Source organism: Dromiciops gliroides, chromosome 3 (assembly GCF_019393635.1).
Source record: "Dromiciops gliroides isolate mDroGli1 chromosome 3, mDroGli1.pri, whole genome shotgun sequence".
NCBI lineage: Eukaryota > Metazoa > Chordata > Mammalia > Microbiotheria > Microbiotheriidae > Dromiciops > Dromiciops gliroides.
Genome location: NC_057863.1, coordinates 458,079,044 through 458,100,320, shown reverse-complemented (window position 1 = coordinate 458,100,320; position 21,277 = coordinate 458,079,044). Strand labels below are relative to the sequence as shown.

The 21,277-nt window shown below is 34.9% G+C and overlaps 1 protein-coding gene across 2 annotated transcripts in view; it reads right to left on the bottom strand.

The window, feature by feature from the left end:
• The window catches only part of WDSUB1 (WD repeat, sterile alpha motif and U-box domain containing 1), a 47,708-nt gene extending 26,885 nt beyond the window's left edge, over positions 1 to 20,823 (bottom strand). Inside the window, exons 1-7 of one of the 2 annotated variants that reach the window (XM_043995673.1) lie at positions 20,797 to 20,823; positions 18,676 to 18,768; positions 14,203 to 14,296; positions 11,911 to 11,944; positions 5,774 to 5,814; positions 5,576 to 5,682; positions 4,757 to 4,936 (exon numbers count right to left, since the gene is read on the bottom strand). In XM_043995673.1, the coding sequence (XP_043851608.1) occupies positions 4,757 to 4,936; positions 5,576 to 5,682; positions 5,774 to 5,814; positions 11,911 to 11,944; positions 14,203 to 14,296; positions 18,676 to 18,768; positions 20,797 to 20,818 (571 nt within the window). In that variant the 5' untranslated portion in view covers positions 20,819 to 20,823. The remainder of the gene's footprint in view (positions 1 to 4,756; positions 4,937 to 5,575; positions 5,683 to 5,773; positions 5,815 to 11,910; positions 11,945 to 14,202; positions 14,297 to 18,675; positions 18,769 to 20,796) is intronic. The other variant, XM_043995674.1, reaches the window with a different exon arrangement.
• Between the last annotated feature and the right edge of the window lie 454 nt (positions 20,824 to 21,277).

Below are 21,277 nucleotides of genomic sequence, written 5' to 3'. Positions count from 1 at the left end.
ACAATTAGTCTTATGGAAAGAAAAAATATAACAGGCATACTGTTTTTACATATAGCTAATACTGTCTTTGTGCATCAGCCATCAATGAGAAAACATTCTCCTATTCTTTTCATAGACCAGAGAGAAAAGCGTTGACATTTTTTTCCAAAGCTTTGGGTGAAATTAGAGCATAGATATTGAGCTAGAAGGGACCTTAGAAGCCATGTTCAACCACATAATATTAAAGATGATGAAACTGAGGGCTAGGGAAGCTATATAACTTGCCCGAGGTCATAAAGGCAGTGTCACAGGTTGGATTTTTCACTCAGATCCTCTGAAGACAGAAACAGGGCTCTTTCTACTCTACTAAATAATGATTCTCAGGGGGCTTTTTAAAAGTCAATGGAAATGTAAAATATACATAAGAGTATAATACTGAAAAAATTATCAGAATAATAAACTATCTAAAAGCAACAAAAGCAAACATCTTTTTGGTGATACTCAACTAATTACCTTTAGTTAAGATACCAGACAATATTGGCTGTTAAATAAATTGAAAAGGTCTATCTACTTTCAAGACAAGCCTTCAGAGAACAAACAACGAAAACAAAGTTGTACTTGGACTAAGTGGAATCTACTCTGACAGCAATATTCTAAATCATGTAAAACATCTTGTCACAGAGTTGAGTGCAAAAAAAAAAAACTCCCCTGAAAATAGTTCTATCTCCATAAGCTCAGAGAAATAAAAGCAGAGGACACAGAAAGATCATTATCAAAACCTGAATTTTTCCAAGAACAAAGAAAAGTGAACACTTGATGCATGCGTGAAGAATCTATCCATCAAGTAAAAATGTATCCCACACTACATCTGGAGCTGGGGAAACAAAGAAACAATCTCTGTTCCCAAAGAACCTATATTCCATTAAGAAGATGTGCAGACTTTGTATAAATATATTAAAATAAATACAAGATAATTTATGGCAGGGAAGGTACTGGGATTTGGGACAGGAAAGTGAGGAGGCTTCATGTAGAAAGTGATCAAACTAAAGACTATAAGAAGCAGATATTGTAAGGAAGTACATTTCAGGCCTGAGGTGCACCATGCGCAAAGGCCTGGAGAAAAGATAAGAAAGGAAAGAATGGAAAAGTCTGTGATCTACTACAATTTTATGCTTACAGGAAGCAGCACCAAAACTTGTTAAAACAGGCAGTTCTGAAAATGGATGCTATCTCTCAAATGTCACGAAGACCAGAAACTTTGATTTTTACCATCATCTTATGCTTACTTACTACAGGGAAATTTAAATTTGTATCAATTGCTTGAAAAAGCTATGAAGTGGCCATAAAGTCTTCCCAAAGTCTGTTCAAACACTCCTGTCAAACTTCCCAAAAGAATCTCTCTAGAATTTGATTTCTCTGATGAAGATAATAATTTACCTTTATTTAATGTGGTAGTAGAAAATGAATTCTGAAAGTAAGAATGTTGTACAGTGTATTAACACCACATAATATTTAAAATTATAAATGATCTATTACATTGCCCTGTTTGATTTTTATGCTACTTAGAAAGCTTTATATGATTCAAAATAATTTTATGTAATGTATATTTTCTTTTAAATTATATTTATGGTTATTTTTCTTTAAAAAATTGTTCAAGGGGCAGCTAGGTGGCTCAGTGGATAGAGCACTGGCCCTGGATTCAGGAGTACCTGAGTTCAAATCTGGCCTCAGACATTTAACACTTACTAGCTGTGTGACCCTGGGCAAGTCACTTAACCCCAATTGCCTCACTAAAAACAAAACAAAACAAAAAAAAAAATTGTTCAAGACATGATTTTGTGTTTCAATGGGAAATCAATTTTATGCCATTTTGACTTATAGTGTCTCTTCCAGGTAGACTTCCATAAATATGAAAAGTATCTGTAAATTATTTAAAATACATATAATACATAAATGATATCTGCATGGACATTCTCCATTACATGCCAAAATGTAGGAGTAATGAGGAACTATCCCACAACTAATTTAGCAGGAGCCTCCAAGTGGCAGCAGCACCTGAAGCAAGGTCTTTTCCACTGACAAGAAAAGCACCACCCCAGAAAGAAACCAATGCCTCTGCTTAGCTAAAAACATTCTCTTCCAACAGGTGTATGAGTTAGCAGCAGCTCCTTAATATATAACCTATAAAATTCTCTTTCAAATAAAAAATCTAACATCCAGGTTGTTCAACTCATTTAAAAATACTCTATTTTAAGTGTCAAGCACAACAGATATGCTAGTCTGGTTTTTAACAGTCCAGTGCATTCTACTTTGGTGCACAATTAATAAGCTTTCTTCATATGAAGAGTATAAAATGGAATTCAAATCTAGTCACATTGATGCAGAGGCTGTTTTATCTGTTCTGCCACAAAGGAAAAATGTAAAATACTTCTGCATCTGAAGATTATAAAGTGAAATCTCATTAGCATATTCCTCATTATCACATTTTGCTGTGTAGCACATTTTTTCAATGCTTAGACACAATCTTAGACCCTATTAGTACATTTTCCTGCAGTGTCTTATTTAGTTTTCTGAAAACTCAAGCACTAATAGAATTTCACTACAGCTTAAAATAGCACCTGTGGAAGATTAAAGTTTAGTCACTTATGAACTTTTCAAGATTTCCAAAATATTGTAGGAAAATAAAATCCATGAACTTTTCAAGATTTCCAAAATATTGTAGGAAAATAAAATCCTTATTCTACTTAACTTAGTAATTTAATGTATTAAATCTGCTGAGCATGCTAAATTCCTGGGCTTTGACAACAAATGAAAAGTCATATATTTACTGAAACTTTTCAGACAAAATATGCATTTTTCTCCAATTTTCTTCAATGAGACAACTACAAAGTCAAGGTATTAATCAGATATTGCTCAATTTTTTGCTTACGTCTGATAATGGCAAAACCCAATTCATTGTACTTTCAAATGAAATTATTATGTGTCAGATCTGAACCTCAGTTTTAGTTCATGCTAAAAAAATTAACTTATTTTCATTAGAATTTTTTTTTGCTTGTTAAAGGGTAGGGCATGTCCTTTTTTTTTTTTTTTCAGGGCAGTGAGGGTTAAGTGACTTGCCCAGAGGCACATAGCTAGTGTCAAGTGTCTGAGGCCGGATTTGAACTCAGGTCCTCCTGAATCCAAGGCCAGTGCTTTATCCACTATGCCATCTAGCTGCCCCATGTCCATCTTTTTATTAGAAATTTTTACTGTTCTGTTTTTAACTATCTTATACTAATTGGAAATGATTACTTTTTCTTGCAAAATAATTTTATTTCACATGGTAACATTAATGGCTTGTTATGGGGCAGTATAAGTCTTATAATTTAGGACCCACATATTTAGAATCCTCAACTAACAAGACTATATACTGTATTTTTAGGAGGGAGAGGCAAATAGTAAATTAAGATATCAGAGACCAAAAATGAAGCTCCAGGGTATATCCTGGAGTCAGTCCAAATCACTGATACCTTGAAGTTATAATATTATAAAATAAGAAATCCTAAAGTTAGAAGGGACCTCAGAAGCCATACAGCTCAACCCTAACTAAAGCTTTAATCCCTTTCTACATTATCCTAAAGCGTAGTTGCTTGTTAAAAAAAAAAATTATATAATGAAAGGGGCTCATTCAGTTCTGGACAGAAGTGAATCAAAATGTGCCTGATTAGGGGCAGCTAGGTGGCGCAGTAGATAGAGCACCGGCCCTGGAGTCAGGAGTACCTGAGTTCAAATCCGACCTCAGACACTTAACACTTACCAGCTGTGTGACCCTGGGCAAGTCACTTAACCCCAATTGCCTCACTAAAAAAAAACAAAACAAAAAACAAAACCAAAACAAAATGTGCCTGATTGTGACTTTCACCTGAGGATAGCAGAATGAGGTTAATACATCTTCCAGATATTTACATTATAAAAATAATGAATTGCAAGACCCTTAATCATCAAACACTTAATTATATTCATAATTTTCTAATTAATGAGGCAAGAAAGTATACTAGTATATTCTAATAAAATTTTCCACAACAGAATTTTCTGATTAACCAAAGTTCCCTTTTGACCAGGAATTCTGATTAATTGAAGTTCTACTCTATAATATGTATATATTAGGTAACTGAACCGTGTTTGGTCAAAACATCAGATCTGAGCATCAGGACCATCAGACAAAACTCACAGTTTCGATTTTTCTTGCAACAATAGATCATACTTCCAAGATCATAAAAGCCAATTGACTTACAGATGTGTGCTACTGATCATTAGTTTCCACTACTAGAAAAGCAATTCAAAACATATGTACTGCAGATGAGTGCTTATATGATGCATAATAATGCAGTCAAAGCTAACAATCCCTCAGTAATTAGAGTTTTTCCAGTTGGCCCTTGCCTAGCCTGACTAGGGATAAAGAAAGGTCTCCTTACTATAATGAGTCTATTTTTGAGATTCCTGTATAGACTCATTAAATTGTTTTACCCATTGACATACCAATTATACTGCTTAGGGGTTGTACCATAATTAGGTTTAAATATTCTTTCTTATTTGTAATTTTAGTTAGTTCTTAATGGTGTTATTACAAATTTCAATATGTAAGCAACAACTGATTTTTTTTTGTATAAATACAATAGTAGTATATGTGTTAGCATATCTAGAGAAAAACACTTTGATACAATTGAATACAACTTTCCAGAAAGTACTTAAACATATTCTTCCCTTATAGAAAACTGTCTCTTTTATTAAATCTTACCAATTTTTAAATCATCAGTCAGACTTTCTTTCGTAAGATTCAACAGTTCTTTACCATCAATGTTATTCATCTTGAAAATACTAACAAGGTCTTTTAAACCTTGTGCACAAAGCCATAATGAAACTTCTTCCTCTGACCAATCTTCAATAAATTGCTTTGGTTCATCTTCTGGCCTACCTGCTTGAGAAACCACAAGGAACAAAATAAATAAAATACACATAATTTAAAATGCATTTCCTTAAAAATTTTTATTTACTTCACAAAGTTACTTAGATTTCCTTAATTTTTCATTCTATTATTTTATACTTTCAGAAGATTCAAAATGAAATATTTTTCCTTGCGCTTTTTCTCTTTTGTCTGACACATGCATTTTCTCTTCTATTTTAAGACTGAACAAAGGTATTCTATTTGCCCTGTTGTCTGTATATCAGTTTGGAGGTCTGCACATCTGACAAAAAAAAAAAAAAAGGAGCCTAGAGCAGCCAAGATGAAGTCAAGAAAATATATTTATTCCTCTTCTCTGAGTAAACTGATTAGTCATAAACAGAGAATTCTATAAAAATTATGGAGATTGAGATTGTGAGAGAATACTTGGACAAACACACAAAGAATCAGATACCAAAGGCACTTTGCTACAGTTTTAATATACCTCTGCTATTAACATGACCTCTCTGAAAGGATTTTAAGAATTATAATGAATCTGTGATTCATGCTTTATGTTAAGGAAAGCAATTTGAACAACTTGTCACAAGATTTACTATGTTCCCAAAGTAAATGCTGAAAGGGGTGAGCTGGGTTACTGATAATATCCCTACTAACCTTGACAATGTGCTTTCAGCTCAAATTGCCAGATGCTCACTGTTTTGTCCATTGACCCAGTAGCAAGTAAAAGAATATTGGGTGCAAAGGCACAGGTTGTAACATACCTAGGAAAGAAAAAGAACTAGGGAATATTATGTTTTCTAAATAAGAATTTTTCTTGAATAATATTTATAAAAAGTGATCTTAAGGCCACACCTGGTATGTTGAGTCAAAGTGTGAAGTATGCTCCCAGTATTCTGAAAAACAGAGAAAACAGTCTTTTTGTTTGTAGAGTCAAGAAGAAATTTGTTAAATATTTTTTTCTGAATTTAAGTTCACTGAACATAAATTATGTCTGTGTTCTATATGGCATCTATCACTGATATTAATAATATTTAAGAAAATCAATTTAAAAAATAATGAAATAGTAGGCCCCAATAATAAAATTTGCTAGTTGTCTGTATATTCTTCCAAAATTAACATCTTCTAAGACATTTAGATTGCAAAGTAGATAGATCACTGGTCCTGGAGTCAGGAAGCCCTGAGTTAAAATCTGGCCTCTGATACCTAATAGCTATGTGACACTAGGCAAGTCAATTAACCTCAGTTTCCTCATCTGTAAAATGGGGATAATAATAACACCTGCCCCTCTGGGTTGTTGTGAGGATCAAATGAGACAATAATTGTTAGCTAATATCATCAACATCATCATTTCTGTTTATTGATCACCAAGACCCATCAGATCCTTTGATTTCATGTCTCCTTATCTCCTTAATTTTAGTGACCTGTACCGTCATTTCATATGCCAACATAGCAATGTCAACATGAGTTTAAGGTTATAAGCTAATATAATTATATAGACCAGATTTAAACTTATAGCTCTTCTGTTTCAAAGTACAGCATTCTTTCTATTATGCCACACTGATTAAAAACAAAAACAAAGTTATTTAGGAGAATATGAAACAAAGAAAGGTAACTGAAAATTTATTTAACAAGTGGCATGGTCAAGCAAGAATGGAAAATTTCATAACTAGAAAAGGCTGATAATGAAAGGTGGTGGTAGTACATGCTAGGCCAGAGCCAAGAGGAATATTAAAGGACAGAATCACTACTTGTAATGGATGAGACAATGATGAAGAATGGCATTACTAATTTCCTATTTTGATTTGATTTTTTTATACTAAGGAAAATTACTTTCAGACTAGGAAAAAGGGAATAAAACTAATCACCAGGGAACTAAAACCCATGATAACTGAAGAGACAGCAAGAGAACATCTAGTTGGATTATTGAGCTAGGACAAGTAGTTGTATCGCCTTGGACAAATACCAAACTCTCTGAGCCTCAGTTTCCTCATCTGTAAAGTATGAACAATAATACACTATCTCCCTCACTCTGGGTTATTGCGAGAACATTTTGTAAATCTTAAAATGTTAAGTTACTGTTAATGACATAGTCTAAGATAGGTGCCAAATACATGGTACTCATCAGTCCTGAGTAGGGCACAAAACAGATTCAAAGGTATTTGGGAAATATTTAACAAAATTAATAAAAATATGATAAAAAGATGTTAATATGAGATGTTTTAAGTCAATATGCACCTATAGGGACTGTTATATCTGGTTTAATGGCAGTTGTTTCTATTTGGGTTTGACACCATGGTCTAGGAGACAGGTAATAAGTACCTGAAAGGTATTTGCAGTGGAAATGAAAAAGAGAGAAAGGATTAAAAAAATATTATAGAAACAGAATCAATAGAACTTACCAATGGACTGGATGTGAGCAATGAAAAAGAGGATAGAGTTAAGTTTGACTCTAGGTTTTGAGAAGAGTGAATGAAATATAGTGACATCAAAAGAAATAGATTTTGTAAAGAATTAATTGTTATTTGAGGTTTTTATGACCCCATCTTTTGGCTAGAATTTAACAAAAACAAAAAACAAAAAAACCCCTCAGCACACGAACTGGCCTCTGGAGCTTTGCAAACAGCACAGTGCTCCACCCACTGGTTGTAGCTGTCACAGATGCCTACATGGGCCTGGCAAAATTATAATGATTAGAAGCCTAGTGAGGGCAGTCATGTGACTGTCAGAGTGGCCATCCCATTGGCTGGGGCTGTGTGGGGTCTGCTGGGAAGAAGGGGAAGAGATTCGCCATTCTAGCTGGAAACTGGAAGGCGACAGGACGCTGCTGTGTATTCTCAGCTGATTCCTGGGCAGCGGTGCTATTCAGGTTGTATAATTTCCCTTTCCCCATTTTATTTTCTTTCTCTTGATCCTACGGATCCTGTTTGTATTTTTCTTTTAAAGTTCATTCTTGTTAAATAAATGCTGCTCTGTTTTGTCATCAAGGAGAGCACTGTCAACAGTGTTAAATGCTGAAGAAAGAACAAGGATGATAATGTCTGAAAGAAGGCCATTAGACTTGCTAGTAATACTTGCATTAATAGCTTTGGATATGTTTCAATACAGTGGTGGTGAAGGAAGACATTTTAAAAACAGTTATGTATCAATCAAGTCAGGAATAGAGAATGGATGCAGACTGTACAATATGAATTCTTTTTAAAAGTTTAGCAGAAAAGGATAGGGTGAGAGAAAGTAGAATTGAAGGAGAAATCTGGGTCAAAGGGAGTTTTTTTTTTTAAATCCTTGGGAGACCTGAACATTGTCAATCTATAAATGAGGGGGAAAGTCAGTAGAAGAAAGCACCAGATTAACAAAGTATGAGAGAGAGGAGCCAGCTTGTGGCCAGTGAGAAGACAAGAAGAAATAAGAAGGAGGGAAAAAGGTGTTCAGATTTACTTTGACAGAAAGAGCAGTTAAACTGCTAGAAATCTAAAGAAGGAAAAGAGAACAGGTGAGGACCCTGCATGGTTTAAAAAAGTAAAAGAGAGGATGTGAGGGAATTTGGCATTATGATTTCTCTACCATTTTTGGAATGTTATCCTCAAATTCATTAGTAGCTCCATAAAGCTCTAAGCCCACTTTAGTACTTTTTCATTCTAATTCAAACCACATCCTACACACCCAAGACCAGCCTTTTTCAAAAGATTGATTTTCTCTGTGACCAAAGATAATTTGAAGTTGATTGCAGTCCTTTGCTCCTCAGAGAACAAAATATCTACTGACATTATTTCAGGACTAGGGGCTCTATCTTGTTCCTTTTGTATCAACTACTGTGCTGTTCATTAGCTTATGTATAATATGCTCAATAAGTATTTCCTGAATGATGGAATGAATCTCATTGTACAAAAATACTAATGAATAAAGGGGAGAATGTAGAGTTGGAGGGGTAGCTTGATATGTTGGGTAAAAGCGCCAGATTTGGAGCCAGGAAATCTGAATTCAAAGCCTACTTACTTGATGATGACCATGAACAAGTTACTAAAAATGACAGGTTTGGACTTGACATATTTCAGGTACCTTTTTTTCTCTGCATCTATGATCCTATGATCTCTACACTTATTTTCCTAAAGTACTATTTTCATGAAGTCATTCCTCTGCTTCAAGGTACACAAAATCCTCCTTTTGGTTTACTGACTCAAGCTCAGCACTCTAAATCCTTCTATACACTAGCCTTATCTTTCCAATCCAATTTTGCCTCTAGTCATTAGCCAATAGGGAATGAAGGTCCAGTTATACTGGATTCCTCATCCATGAGTTTCAGTTACTCATGATTTTAATTCCCAAAGAAAATTAAGATTTGGCATGGTTATATTATTCTTACTATGTCTGAGTGTTATCTTTATAATTCAGCAATCATATGTAACACAAAGTATAATAACAGAGGTGCTCTCACTATTATTTGAAGGTACAAGATCTCTTTATCACTTACCTATGGCTTACATTACCTGTATCTGACTGCTATAAAATGTTTTAAGTGACTCCTTGGATTGTAGCTCCTTACATCTACATCTTCCTATGGTACTCTGAGGTATTTATTATAGAGTTAGAGCTAGAAAAGATCTTATGGATCATCTAGTCCACCTATATTCCATTTTACAGATAAACAATCTGAGGTCCTGAAAGGTAAAGTAATTTCCAAAGGTAACAGTTATTAAGAAGCAAAACTGGGATGTCACCCTAGGTCTTCTGAATTATATAATCCAGTGTTCTTTTCACTATATCAGACTGTCTTGCCTAATTTAAAAATTATATATTAGGGGCAGCTAGGTGGTACAGTGGATAGAGCACTGGCCCTGGAGTCAGGAGGACCTGAGTTCAAATCTGGCCTCAGACACGTAACACTTACTAGCTGTGTGACCCTGGGCAAGTCACTTAACCTTCATTGCCCACCCCACCCCCAAATATATATATTAAAATATTTAAGAGAATGACCTCAAACAATTATGGTGCATGTAAAAACAAGGGGCAGAATACTGGCCCTGGAGGCAGGAGGATCTGAGTTCAAATCTGGCCTCAGACAGACTTATTAGCTGTATGATCCTGGGCAAGTCACATGACCCTGGGCAAGTCACTTAACCCTGTTTGTCTCAATTCCTAATCTGTAAAATGAGCAGGAGAAGAAAATAGCAAACCACTCCAGTATCTTTGCCAAGAAAACCCCAAATAGGGTCACAAAGAGTCAGATACGACTAAAACAACTCAACAACAAAGATGAGTTCTATTTTGATGCTTTATCCTAGTATAAAGGTACTCAAAAGCTATGCCAGTGGAGAGCAAATTCTTGTCAGGCTGTGCTACACAAAAGGTCTAGCAAAAGGCTGTGCAATAAATCAAAAGGCATTTTTGCATCTGCTATGTGCCAGACACTGTGAAAATGTGGGGATACAAAGACAAAAGTGAAGATGCCTCCACCCTGGAGGACCTTACATTTCATTGAGGGGAAGCAACATGTACATATAGATTATTATATAATTACTCCTATCAATGTTATGTCAATATACAGAGAACAAATATAAGACAATTTTCAGGGTAAGGTACAGGCAATTGGAAGGATAGGAAAGGCTTCATACAAAAGGAAGCAGCTGAGCGAAGCAAGGAAAGAAACAAGGGAGTCTAAGAGGTGATGGTGAGGAAAGCATGTATCTTGTCATAAGGCAGCAATTTGGTGTACCAAAGCAAAAGCTTTTCTGTAATAAATAATCAGCAAACACAATGGGATCTTATATTCTCTACATCTTTCAGATGACTATGAAATGGTAAAGGTGTGATCCATTGATGAATGTTGCTTGTAAAAGCCTTCTTGCTCCCTACTAATACCCTCATTGAAGATGCCCTCACTTGATGCACTGGTGACCCCCAAAGTCTTTTTGTTTGCTTGTTTTTGTGGTTTTTTTTTTCAGGGCAGTGGGGTTAGGGGTAGTGACTTTCCCAGGGTCACACAGCTAGTAAGTGTCAAGCGTCTGAGGCCAGATTTGAACTCAGGTACTCCTGAATCCAGGGCTGGTGCTTTATCCACTGTGCCACCTAGCTGCCCCCTCAAAGACTTTTCATAGAAAGGATAACAGGCTCAAAGGTTGATAGTCATTGGTGTTTTCTTCATCACCTTTTGAGGTACTAAGAAGGCCTGAAATTTTTCCCCCTTGGCTTTGGCATCTCCTCCTCATTAAGATATTTAGCATATCAGTCCCTTAATGACCTCACAGCTATATCATCTCTAGTGATTTCTATACATACTTCATCCAACACTGCTGCTTTCTCTCCTCTTTGTTCACTTTAGTACCATGTCTACCTTCTTGATACATACATCTTGGACAGTGATATTAGGGTCCAAGTGTAGTGGTGCCACATGCCTTCATAAAGAAAACAAGTTGTTAAAATCTTTTTTGCTGATATTTGCTGACTAGGGTGTTTTCTGGGCTCTTCTGGTATTCTTGTGGAAATTAATTAACACCAGTTAAACATTATGTCAACTAATTTACAATACTTAAATGCTGAGCAAAGGAATTTATATTTGATCCTATAGGTGAGAGAAAAGCTCTAGAGTTTACTGAGTAGGGTTGGGACATGGTCAGATGTGTGATTAAGGAAAATCATTTGACAGCTAGACTAGATTAGTGAAGTTCAAAGAAGCCTATTACCAGAAACCTGGCTACTAAGTGTTAAACTGCTGTTTTATCAGGATCACGGCAACTCATGAAGAAAGGATACTAAACTCTGGAAAAGCTCTGATCTATGTCAATAAAAGAAATACTCAAATTGGTGAAGTCACAGGTCTTGTAAATTTTGAAACCATAGTTAAAGTATTTATAACACACACACTAAAGCAGAAAAAAAGACTGAATAAATTTATCATCTTATTTGTCTTTTAGATAAACCAAGTTTAAAGGATAATACCCTAACATTTTTTTAATATGTACACAGGTACCAGTACTAGATGCTGAAATACTTACAGGTTCATATACAATCACAGATTTGTCCACAGATCTTTAAAAAAAGAGAAAAGAACAATTTATGTGAATATTTTTATAAATAGGGAAATTTTTAAATTTACCTAACTTGTATTTAAAACATCACCAATTTAATAAGTAGGAGAAAGAAGTTTAAACAAAAACATATCTTTCAAATAGAAAAAACATCTAACATAAATAATATGAAAATATATAACAGAATATAGGGTATAGAAGCAAATCTACATAATCAACTATCCAAATATAAAATTACTCTACAAAATGGAAAATAAATTTATTAAAAGATTAACATGTGTTAGTTGCAATTTGCAATAAGTAGCTATAATTAGAACAGATATCTGTGATACACAATTAAAAAAATAAGTTTCTAGTTCTTGAAAAGTAACATAACAAAAGGAAGACACAAATAGTTACAAAAATAGTTATTGTTTAGTAGGCCATGTATGATTGTGAATAATTCTGCATTTTCATTTTGTTCCTCTTTTTATATACATGATTCTAAATTTGGTCTTGTGGTCACACAGAGTGTTCTTAATGGAATAAACAGCCACTCGAGATCATTCTAAAAGGCAAAAAGGTCTTTTATAAATGAAGTTTTATATATTAAGAGGAAACAAAAATACTTTATTATTTTTCCCTTTTTTGGGGGGGGTAAAGCAATTGGGGTTAAGTGACTTGCCAAGGGTCACACAGCCAGTAAGTGTCAAGTGTCTGAGGCTGGATTTGAACTCAGGTTCTCCTGAATCCAGGGCCGGTGCTTTATCCATTGTGCCATCTAGCTGCCCCTTTTTTCCCCTTTTAAAAGCATATCAAGGGCAGCTAGGTGGTGCAGTGGATAAGGCACCGGCCCTGGATTCAGGAGGACCATAGTTCAAATCCGGCCTCAGACACTTGACACTTACTAGCTGTGTGACCCTGAGCAAGTCACTTAACCCTCATTGCCATGCCCACCCCCCCAAAAAAAGCATATCAATTTTATGCCATCTCTACTACAGTTTCATAGCAGGAAAAACAAATTATCGAAAACAAATATTGTGACCAACATGTCCTGTAGGTATAATGATATTATTTTACTTGCTTCAATGCAGTAGTACAAATGGCTGAACAAATTATGGTGTTTGAATGTAATGTAACAGAACTGTGCCATAAGAAATGACAAAAGAGACAATTATAGTTAAACATGAGAAGACTTTTAAGAACTTATGCAGAGTAAAATCAGTAGAACCCAGAGAAGAATTTATACACTAACAACAAATAAATAAAAAATAAATTAAAAAATTTTTAATATTTAAAAAAGAGAGATCTAAGAACTCTGATCAATGTAATGACCAATTACATAAAACCAATGACCAAAAAATGGTACCTATTTTCTAACAGAGTGATGAGCTTAAATGAGATACATATTTTTGGACATGAACAGTGTGATTTGTTTGATTATGTAGATTTGAAACAAAGATTTTATTTTTCTTTCAAGTTTTTTAGGGGGCAAAGGGACTTGGGAAAAAAGAAGTGGAGTAGGTCTAGGGTTAAAATTTTAAAAATAAGAAAAGTAAGAAAAGGCTATTGAAGGATATTAAAAAATTCACTGAAGAGAAGACAAGACAGTAAAAAACACAAAGCAAGATAGCTTTGACAATACCTTGTTAAATTGTTGCAAACTCTATGTGGTGCAGATTTGCAGCTGTGTGTGCAATCATGAAATCTTGCTACCTGGGTCACTACAAATTTATGTCACATTAATCTTAACTGGGCCTCCTCCCTTGCAAAGTATACCTTTTATATCTCCTTAATTGATTCAGTATCCCAATGCCACAGTAACTTTTCCAAATTTGTTCCTCTCCCTTCAAACTTCCTGCCACCTTCTCAACTGAGAACCTGCCTCATATTTCACTGAAAAAAGCTGAAGCATTTTCCAGAGAGTTCCCTATTATCATTTCCTCATTTCACATCATAGGAAAAATAGAAAAGGAGGAATTATAGCACCATAATGGATAGGCTACCATTTCAATCTAAAGAAAACAACCCCCCCCCCAAAAAAAGTGAGAACACCTCAGAAAACAAGGTTCATTAATTTCACACTGCAACAATTTAAAAGTGAGCCTATTTTTTAAAAAGTGAGTCTATTTCATCATATAAATAATAATTTCTTTATGTTAAGTTATTCCCTAAGAGGACAGGCTTTCAACTTGAAAAATGAGTTCAACTTTATTATATTGCCATTCTTCCCTAACTCAAAATATCATTAAATCACAAAAACCAAATTAAATAGCTTACCCTGAAACTAACATCTGACCATCATAAGAAAAAGCACAAGACAGAACCGGAGCAGAGTGTCCACTCAGTGTACATTTATACTTCAATTCAAAACCTGTAATTAACATAGTAAGAAAAACTATAAAATAATATTTAGAATTTTAAATGCAAATTATTGAGAGCAAAAAACTTTAAAACATTCTGATAAATTTTTATTAAGCATAAATCTCATTGTTTAACTACATATGTATATCTCTATTTCTTTTAAATACCTAAAATAAAGCTATGATTATTTTAAAGTATAATCTTATAAAAATAGGTGCCAACAAAAGATTTCTCTAACAGACAATTACCTAATCTTAATAAATTTTCTCTATAGGTAATCAATACAATACTTTAAACCTTTAAGAGAGATAATGAAAAATAGGTTGTGAATAATATGAAAAAGCAAATCAATGTGTAACAAACTATTTATAAATTTTTTTTTCTAAGTTATAAATTTCACTTTGCAATATAAAGTTTTGTTTGCAAATGACCCAAACACAAAATCATCTTGAATGGAATATTTCACTTTTAAAAGATTCTGATTTAGTCAGTGAATACTTTCCTTACCAATGCAGATTACAACCCTTCCATGACTATGTTGCCAATTGGTATAATATACATATATTCATAGCAATTCTTTGGCAAAAAAAGGAAACAAACTGGTTGCCCCCTTAAGAGAGAAAAAGCTGATTCTTTTTTTTTATTGTTTGTTTTTTGGGTTTTTTGCAGGACAAGTGACTTGCCCAAGGTCACACAGCTAATAAGTGTCAAGTGTCTGAGGCCGAATTTGAACTCAGGTCCTACTGAATTCAGGCCCAGTGCTTTATCCACAGTGCCATTTAACTGCCCCGAAAAGGCTGATTCTTAAAAGCAATTTGTTATTATGTCTAACACTGTGACCAAATTACCAACATCTACTGATAACTACTATTAGGTGTATACCTGCAAAAAGATCAAAAAAAGAAGAAAAGGACCCACATATACAAACATATTTACAGTGGATCTTTCTGTAGTGTGGAAGAACTGGAAACTGAAGGGATGTTCATCAACTTGGTAACAGATGAACAAATTATGATATGTGAATGGGATGGAATTTTTATGCTGTCAGAAATGATGGAGGAGATGGTTTCAGACAAATTATGAAATGATGATGCAAAGCCAAGTGAGCAGAACCTGGAGAACAATTTATATAATCACAATGATATCGCAAAGATAAGCAACTTTGAAAGCTTCAGGAATTCTGAATAAAACAATAACCAATCACAATTCCAGAGGATTTATAAATGCTGCTTTAAGCATGCTTGCCCCCACTCCCTAAAAAGGGTGATGTACTTGAAGTACAGATTGAACTTTTTTTTTTAATGTGGCCAGTGAGGGAATTTGTTTCGCTTGATTATATGTATGTGTAATAGATTTTCTTTTTCTTGCTTTCTCAGTAGGTGTTTCAGGGTGGAAGAAGATATGGGTTGAGAGGAAGTGAATGTGAACCTAAAACTAAAATAAAATTGGATTTTTTTAAAGAAAAGAAAAAATGGCCAAATTATAATGAATGTAACCAAATACTGCAACATAAGAAATGATGACAATGAAAAATTCAGAGAAGTGTAGGAAATATGCTATGTGAAATAGACAGAAGAAGAATATACAGAATAATTACAGTAATGTAAACAAATAAATGATAACAGCTGTGAGACTGTAATGGCTAATCTTGGCCCTAAGAACCACATGATAAAAGCACTTTCTTTCTCTCAGATCAGAGGTGGGGAACTACATATTTGTAATGTTGCAATATCAGTGGAGCCCTTGTTAGTTTTTTTAACTTAACTATTTTTCCTATGTTATAGTTCTTTGTCTATGTCAAAGAAGGCAGGGGAAGGTATATCAAGAAATAAATGGGTTGGAAAAAACCAACAAATCACATCAACACAATTTTAAAGAAAGGAAAGGGAAAACAAGAAAAAAGTAACATTTTACTTCAAATATTTCCTATTTTTAAAGAAAACTGAAAAACTCATAAAAATAATCAAGACACTTTATTCTATAAAAATGGTGTTTAAAACCAATCAATTTAAATTGGGAATAAAAGCTTAATTCCAATTTACTAATGTGTGAAAAGCAGGGTTTTGTTCAATTGGTAGCTATTCACATTGGAGATAACTAACATATCAAACCAGTGTATGTTAAAATCAACACATTAGTAAATTGTGCTGAATGGAAGATGGCCAACCAGAAGACTATTGCAGTAGTCTAGGTGTGAGGTGATAAGGGCCTGTACCAGGGTTCTGGTAGCAGAAGAGGAAAGGAAGAAGTATATTTGAGTGATGTTGTATAGGTCAAATCAATAGGCCTAGGCAATAGATTGGACATCAGAGGTGAGAGAGTGAAGAGTGAAGGATGACATTTATGTTGTGAGCCTGGATGCCTGGAAGAATGGTGGCACCCTTCACAGAAATAGGTAAATTAGGGAAAAGAAATGGCTGATGGTGGGGGGAGGGAAGATGATGAGTTCAGTTTTTCACATGAGGAGTTTAAAAGTTTGAGATATCCTATAGACAGGTGGAGATGTGAGTCTGGAAGCTGTGAGTCTAAAGTTGTGAACAGAGGCCAGGGCCCAGAAAGAACTGAAGGGTGGAGGGATTGGAGGTCACAGTGTGGACAAACAACAGGGTTTAGGGTTTGGGGGGTGGAATGACAATAGACTGTGATCACATAAGGGAATTTCAGAGTTCATGAACATGGAAGTAGTGAATTTGTGAGTGATGGCATGATGAACATCTTTGTGTGTGGTTGAGGAGGAGGTGATGTGAAAAGAGTAAGTTAAGGAACTGTGAGGTTAGGGTGTTTGAGGGAGTATTACTATTTATGTTGAAATCTTTGAGTATGATGGCAAGAGTTGGAAAGAAAAAACCTGTAAGCCAGACATTGAATTCATTGAGGAAGAAAGGGGAGTGTTCTAGAGATCCACAGACAACAGCTACCAGGATTTTGCCTGGGTGGTAGATGCAGATTGTAAGGGCCTTAAAGGGAAGATGGAGGTAAGTGGAGAACTTGGAAGTGGCAATGATGTGGGAGGAAGGGGAAGGAGTATTTCAACATCCCCTGCTCAACTACTGAGTCAGAAGGAAAGTACAGCCAGTGCTGAAAAGGGTGGCTGATATCTAACTCCTTCAGAGCCAGCAGGCAGAAGGAGTGGGAACAGAAAAGTTTTTAAGATCTAAGTTTAAGTAGCTTTGAAGCAAGACACTAGAAGGTGTGGAGAATGTGGGTTGAGGTGGATGGAAATATGAGATTAGGCAACTAGAGATGGAGAATGAGGTTTGAATGATGAGTATTGATGTTCAGAATCACCAGGATGGGGAAGGTATGACTGGGGAGGGGTTTGTTAATCATTGAAGACTAAGTTCAGGTAGAGGTTTTCAAAGTCCATAGTTGTTTAGCCTCAGATTGGAGTTCTCCCAAGGTCTTAAACTGTTTAGTAGAGGGAACAATGAAAAGGTAGGACAGAGTGGGACAAGCACACAAAAGGCTGTTGCTAACATGGATTAGCATAGGCCATGATAAAGGCCTTGATTACCACAATAAGTTTTCCTGCCTCCAATCTCTCCCTCCTCTAACTTAGCTTTCAAAGCATGTGACGAATAATTTTCATTGTATATTAATCTGGTAAAAAACAAATAAAACTCAAGAAACTCTATATTGCCCTCCAAAATTCAAACTCCTTTTCCAGGCATTCAAAAGCACCATAAAGCTTGGCACCACACTACTTTTCTAACCTCTCATATTATACACCTCTACAACTCAACTGGGTCCCAGTAATATGCTTTTTTCCAGCCACTTTGTTAAGCCTACTAGAATGTCCTCCTTATGTATCTGGTGAGTTTCTGTCTATCCTTTAAAGCCCAATTCAAAGCTAAATGAAGCTTTCAATCAACAAATATTTATTAAGTACCCACTATATGGCAGGCACTGTGCTAGATGCTAGGGATACAAAGATAAAAAGACAAAGAAAGAGTCTCTGTCCTTGAGGAGCTTACATCCTATCTGGAGAGATAGCAAATACACAAATAAATATCCAAAAAGTAAATACATAAATACAGCATAACTTGGGGGGTAGACACAAGCAAATCTCTGATCCTCTCAGAAGGAATCTTTTCCTTTAAAACTCACTTAATACGTTATCATTTAATATGTATTGCAGTTATCTGTGGTTTCTCTTAACCCCTGACTACATTGTAACATTTATAAAGGCAAGAACAACATTTTATCTAAATTTTTTGCCTCACTCATGGTGTACCACAGCTCTCTTTGATGTAAATGATCTTATTTGTTAACAAACATTATAAAAACAGTTTTAGAATAAGTTTTAAATATCCTGGTCACTGTTTTTTTTAAAGATTAATAAAAATAGACATCATAATTATTTGCATATGACTCTACATACATACATACCTAAGACATCTCCAAGTGTAGTAACCCAAAGTTTGATCTGGCAGTCTTGACCACATGATGCCATTCGGAAAAATTGGGGGCCATGCTCACCATCTGATAAAATTAAATATTTTAAATGAATCAAAATAAAGAAACAGATTGGATCTAAGAAAACAGATTTTTTTTTCATACTAAGATCTGACAATACCCCTATTTAAGCATTTTTCCTAAGTAGTATTCATTTACCTTCGTTCTCCATTATGAAAAAAAGATGACTTTATAAAGTATGTTATTGTTACACATCCTTTTGTGAACTCCAAAAATGACCAATTACATTCGTGCAAGGGCATACATAGCTATAGGTCCTGCCTACAAGTGATAGAATATTTGTGTATTTGCACTTATGTGGTAAGGAAGAAAAGACATCAGAGATCAAGAAAAGAAGAGAGGTAAGACTGAGCCTGGACAGGGAAGATTAGTGTTTTTAGGAATGGGAAGGAGCTAGTATGGAAGAAAGACTGAATAGAGAATAAGAATATTTGTTGGAATAATCCCCCCCCCCCATTAGAGGCAGGAAAGAACGGATCAATGGTACAGGTAAAAGAGTTAGCCTTAACAAGAAGGAATAGGGGGGCAGTTAGGTGGCACAGTGAATAAAGAATCATCCCTGAATTCAGGAGGACCTGAGTTCAAATCCGGCCTCAGACACTTGACACTAGCTGTGTGACCCTGGGCAAGTCACTTAACCCTCATTGCCCTGCCAAAAACAAAACAAAACAAAAAAACAAACAAACAAAAACAAGAAGGAATAGAGAGAAATTCTGTAACAAGAAGGCAAAAAGATATTAAATTTTTTAAGAAATAAAGGGAGTTGAAGGACCTTTCATGTTAATTGCCAATATTCATCTGGGTAAGGAAAAAGGACAAGACACCATGTAGGGATATGTGAGTATGGCTGAGGGTTTGTTTAAAAAGAATAAGTTTTGATGCAATTACTATGGGGAATGATTTAGGGAATTGAAAAAGTAGTCTGGAGTAGAAGAATTGTTGGCTGAACTGAGATTATGCACCATAAATTTCTTTTTTTGTTTGTTTGTTTGTTTTTGTGAGGCAATTGGGGTTAAGTGACTTGCCCAGGGTCACACAGCTAGTGCACCATAAATTTGTCATGGATAAGAGTCAGTTCAATTTCATTACTGTATCCCAAGGATGAGGATTTTAAAAGTCAGAAACATAAGATGGTTAAGAAGACAAGAGAGTCTAAGGTTGTAGCTAGTGGAATACAAAAGAGGTAGACCATGAAATCAAGTCAGGGCTTGGAGGCAATGGAACCAAGAATGGGAGAGATGAAGTAGGAGAAGAGGACTGAAAAAAAAAATAGGCATTCTTGATAAAATGAAGATCATTAATTTTTTAGATTACTTTTTTATTCCATATTAAAAATAATTCCCTGTAAAAGGAATTTTTTAAAAGTCTCTACTTACTAAAGCTTTGATTCACAAAGAATAATGACCCAAGCTATTTTTCTAACTATAAAAAACTCTTGGTCAAAGCTGTAACTGTTTTTGCATCTTGTTCTTAAGAAGAGCCAATCAATGGGACTGTTTCAAATCTTTCCTACAAATCATGAAATCTACTTACCCCTCACCCAGTTTTAGATAAATGATCAAGCCTACTTTGCTAAGACAAAGGCCAAACATAAAATTCTCTCTTATCTCCTCTCCAATTCACTATTTTTCCTCTATCATTCTTTCCCCCTTTTCTTATTGTCTGACAAAGAAGTGTCTCTTCTTTTTCTAAGGCTATCTTGATTTGTGAGGATTCAAATTTTTATTCCTTTTTAATTATCTCTTCCTTCTCTGAAGTGTCCAATCACTTCCTCCTCGCAGGTTTTTCCACTTTTGCTTCAGACACAGTTATTATTCCTCCACTCCAAGAATCTTCATTTGAACCTACTGTCCTTTTCTAGTTACCAAATTTCTTGAATGCAATTACCACAGTGTCTCCATTTCCTCACTCCTCATTTTTCTCTTACCCTCAATGTGATGTTGGGATACCTGCTCTCTCATAACACGACAATCAGTCACAAAGTCACCAAATCTGGGGGCCTATTCCTAGGCCGGGGGAGCATCTATTACTGACCATTCCTTTCTTCTGCTTCCATGGCTGGTTCTTGTTCTTCATGTCTTTCTTCCTGTGTGCATTCAAGGCTTATTCTTAAGTTTCTAGTCTTTTTTCCAAACTCAAGCCCTAGAAAACAAATTTATCTACTTTCATGGTTTTAATTATCCATTGTATGTGACTCTCACATTTTTCTCTTTATCTAATTTCTTACTTGAACTTTTGTCATCTATTTACCACTGCATGAGCCTTTTTGCATGAATGTCCCACTATCATAATCATAACAGTTGCTATTTATATAGTTACCTTAAAGATGGCAAAAAGCTAAATATATATATATATATATATATATATATATAAAATGTCTGTGTATGTATATAGACACACACACACACACACACACACACACACACACATATAATCTAAAGATATCCTAACCTTCACAATATCTCTATGAGGTAGGTAGTCTAAGTACTATTATTCTCACATTATAAATACAGAA